This window comes from Papaver somniferum, chromosome 8 (assembly GCF_003573695.1).
Source record: "Papaver somniferum cultivar HN1 chromosome 8, ASM357369v1, whole genome shotgun sequence".
NCBI lineage: Eukaryota > Viridiplantae > Streptophyta > Magnoliopsida > Ranunculales > Papaveraceae > Papaver > Papaver somniferum.
The window spans coordinates 19,967,268-19,971,763 of record NC_039365.1 but is presented as its reverse complement, the minus strand read 5'-3'; the positions used below and the strand labels follow the sequence as shown (position 1 = coordinate 19,971,763).

Here is a 4,496-nt window from a genome sequence, read left to right as displayed (position 1 = left end):
TACAGAAAGGCCAGGAAAATATTGTTGCAAATGCCTTATCTAGAAGACCACATAACTCAGTCACCTGCTCTGCATTAGCCATCTCCAAACCAAATTGGTTGACTGACATTCTGAAAAGTTACATAGGTGATGCCAAAGCTCAAAAACTCATTTCTCAATTACTCATTTCTTCTAACTCTGTTCCCCACTACTCTTACAAATATGAAGTGCTGAGATATAAAGACAGACTTTACATTGGAGCTAGTAATGGTGTAAGAGCAATTATCCGTAGTACTCTACATTCATCTGTTGTTGGAGGGCATTCTGGCATGCAGGCCACTTATGTCAAGGATAAGAACTACTTCTTTTGTCCCAAGATGAAGCAAGAAATACTCTTTTTTGTAGCTGAATGTGATGTATGTCAGAGAAACAAAGGGGAGAGTTCTTTTCCAGCTGGTTTATTTCAACCTCTTCCTGTGCCTGAACATGCTTGGCAGCATATCACTATGGATTTTATTGAAAACCTTCCCTTAAGTGATAGGAAGAGTGTCATCTTGGTGATGGTAGACAGACTCACCAAATACAACCATTTTATTCCTCTCCAACACCCCTACACAGCTGCCTCTGTGGCCAAAGTTTTCATGAATCAGGTATTTAAGCTCCATAGACTTCCTTCTTCAATTGTCTATAATAGAGATAGATTCTTTACTAGTAACTTTTGGCAAGAGATATTTAAGTCCTTAATCACCAGTTTAAATCTCAGTACAGCCTATCACCCCCAAACTGATGGCCAATCAGAGAGGGTGAACTCTTGTCTAGAGACCTATCTGAGGTGCATTACAAGTCACAAGCCAACTCAATGGTCTTACTGGATATCCTTAGATGAGTTGTGGTACAATACTAGTTTTCATACTATCCTCAAGATGTCACCTTTTTAAGACATGTATGGTTATCTTCCTCCTCACATGGCATTTCCCTCAACTGCAACAACAATAGTGGCTACTGTTGAAACTTACATGAAGGACAAAGATGCAATGTTGGATATTATAAAACAATCTCTCCATAAATCCCAAGATAGAATGGAATTTTTTGTTGACAAATCCAGAGTTGACAGGGTCTTTGCTGTTGGAAACATGGTTTACTTGAATCTTCAACCATATAGACAAGTTTCAGTCTCCTTAAGAAAAAATTTTAAGTTGGCAGCCAAATTCTATGGTCCATTCCTTGTGGTACAGAAAATTGGTTCAGTGGCCTATAAATTACAGCTTCCATCACATGCCAGAATTCATCATGTTTTCCATGTGTCTCAGCTGAAAATGCACATTGGCAAGAAGCATATTCCATCACCTACTCTGCCCATTGTTGATCATGCTGGTGAAATTATCATGAGGCCTGAGAAAGTCCTTCAATCCAGAACCATGTCGATTGGCAAACAGCTTCATCGCCAACTCCTCATCCAATGGACCAATTCTTGCCCTGAAGATGCTACTTGGGAAGACCTTACATCCATCATATCACACTATCCAAATTTTATCCTTGGAGACAAGGATATTTTTCAGAAGAGGGAAATGTCATAGTCTATCTGCTACTTAAGGGCACCCTGTCTGCCCATATAACTCTCATGTGTGCTGTAATAACTATGGTAAGGATTGTTTAGTGTTTATCCGATCAGATAGTGACAGGTGTGCACTATCTGACCTTTAGAGTTAGGTCAATGATTGCTATTTATTATGTAAGAACCTCCTCTTCTTCCTTAATGAAAAGATTACTGTTAGCTAAGTATAAGAGGTTGTGTTCATTAGGAACCAGAGTTACGATTCCTGATATTCTGAGTCCAATTTGCACTGAGTACAGTACATCCCTCTCCTAAAAAAAACGCTCTGCAAGTAGGTAGTTATCTTCATCCAAAAAAATCAGTTATCTTCATCTTCCTTCATCAAATCTCTTTATGTTTTCTGTCGGGATCTTGATTTTGTCAAGATTCAGATAAATAGTTTAGGTTTTTTAAATGTCTGAATAAATAAAATTGCATTATATCAATGATTGATATGTATTTATTGTATCTTTTAATTCTCATATGTATGGCAAGTGTATGCCATTACGGTTTCTCATACCTCCTGGAGGGCCTTCGATTTCGTTCAATCTTTCAATCAGCTGTTTACGGACATGATGATCAGAGATTACAGAATTCGATGTGAAATATGGGCATATTACTTCTTTTATGGAAGAATCATATCTTCTCGGAGAGTATCCTACAAAATGGTGATAAACCATTAGAAGATTTCAATTCCCCTTTTGATTTACATATATTTGGTAAAGAATTTTGTTTTCGATTTCTTTCGGGTCAAGATTATTGTATTAATCATGTATCTCGATTTATGGATGTAATTGAATATTATGTAATTATTTTCAAGTATCAATAAATTTTGGGGCTTTCATGCACCTTATTCCTTCAAAAAAAAACAATATATAGGGGAAAGTTGTTTTGTCCGAAATTGTGAATTCGTCACTCCTCCAACAGTCCAACTTCCTGCTTGGTTAGGTATTTATAGGAAAATTTAGATGTAGTTTAGGGACAAATGTTCTACTCTTACCAATAAAATAAAAATTCCGAATAACTTGAAGAAAATTTGGATGTAGTAAAGGGACCATTGTTCTACTCTTTCCAATAAAATAAAATAAAATGGAGAGAACTTAGGCCAAGCACTATTGTAGTGCATTTTGTTTAGCTTTTTCCATATTATAGCTAACGCCAACCATTATGGGTCATCGCTTAGCTATAATGTGGCGAAATCTCTTAATTCGGCTTAAGAGGGATCGTATCCGTTTTTCCTCTTAAGTTAAGAAATGCTTGTGAAAACTTATCGAGTTTTTAATATGACGGCTAAATTTCGGGCGGTTTCCTATTTAGGCCAAGCAGTATGGTTGGCATGTCGCTTGGTTATAGATTAAAAGAAGCCAATAAAAATGAGAGTGAAAGTGCACTTCACTATAAAAGAGGGGCATCACTTACCCTATACGTATCTTTTTATCCAAAATTTTATTCGTTGGATTTAATATGGTTTAGGTTAAAAAAAAAATTTAAGAAAAGAAAATGAAGACATAATAGGAAAAAAATGAATTTTAGCAAACAAAAGGGTAAAAAAGAAATATTAAACGTAAAAGAGTGAAGACTGGAAATGGATACTCAGGATCCATTTTAAATGTCATGGAAACTTAGTTTTTGTTCAGGAGTTTTCAAACAAAAACTCGTTTCCATGTCTCATCGCTTAGCTTAAGGGATCAGATGTGATCTACTTTTTAACTAAGCAAAGAGAATTTTCCACATTAAATAAGCTATAAATAATCGAAATAATATACCATAGTTCATGGCCTTATACATCAAAAAAACAAAATTGGTGATCTAAAAATCAACCTAACGTTAGTTTTCGTTGTTAGATCTATCGCTCGGTCAAACTCTCGAGTTTTGGTATGTCAAGCTTGTTGTTAATGTTATTTGATCAAAACTATGTCTTGATTTATAGTCTACTAAAGTCAGTTTTGGACTAGGATTATAGCATGACAGTTGAATATCGGAATTCACTAGTTGACCTTGAAGATCGAAAACTGGAGACAGTATCAACGGAAACTTCGTCAAAAAATGTATGTGAAGACTGAGTATCCTATTTATTCATATTATCTACTGCTCTATCTACTGAAACTTGTCGTATGACTTTAGCATAATGATGAACTTTGTAAAGAAGATCGGAAGCTATAAGGAGCTGTCAATTTAGTTCTTAAAGTTCACAAACTGTTTTACCGTACACGAACTTGAACTTATAAATCCAAAGACTTGGTTTTTAATTTCTCAATTAACTCGCATACACGAACTGATTTGCTCGGTTCTCGAACTAGTCGATTTTGAGATAGTGTTGGATACTATTTAATTCAGCATACATGAACTTATTTGCTCAATTATTCTCTCGTACACTTTTTATTTTCAAATAGTCAAATTATTCTGCACAGTTTGCGAACTTGTCAATAATAAAATTCCAAAATTTATGAGACGACTTTTTAGTTCACAAACTATTTTGACAGTTCACGAACTGATTTGGCCGTATAACAAATTAATCTTTTCGGTTTCAGAACTATTTAACTATAGCTCTCTGGAAATCATATGTAGCACTCTGTTTGCGTAGATCTTCTTTGTGATTCAAATCAAACTTCTCACATGCTTCATCCATAATCAATATAGAGAAGTTTCGCTTACTTGGAAGTCCTATACAAGGCAACAATTCACGAATTTATCATTGTTTGTAAGCTACCAAGGTTGTTCATCAACATAAATAAAGGATTACATGCATACTAAAAACTTAACCCTAGCATTTTGTTTGTCATATTTGTGGATTATTTTCGTCCTCTAAAAACCTAGGTTTCCTATGAAAATTGTGTTTTAGGTTACGACTTTGAAAGACTTTACTAAGAGTTTGTAAAGCTCGGCCATACTATCTTTTACCTAATATTTCTTGTTATCCAAA

The 4,496-nt window shown here is 35.0% G+C and overlaps 1 protein-coding gene across 1 annotated transcript; it reads left to right on the top strand.

Annotated features, from left to right (window-relative positions):
- Positions 1–920: 920 nt before the first annotated feature.
- LOC113305229 lies at positions 921–1,556 on the top strand. The gene has a single exon (XM_026554312.1). It carries the CDS (start codon positions 921–923, stop codon positions 1,554–1,556), a length of 636 nt encoding a protein of 211 aa, XP_026410097.1.
- The last annotated feature ends 2,940 nt before the right edge of the window (positions 1,557–4,496 follow it).

Coding starts and splice junctions, on each gene's coding strand:
- LOC113305229 (XM_026554312.1), top strand. CDS start 921: ATGTATGGTTATCTTCCTCCTCACATGGCATTTCCCTCAACTGCAACA.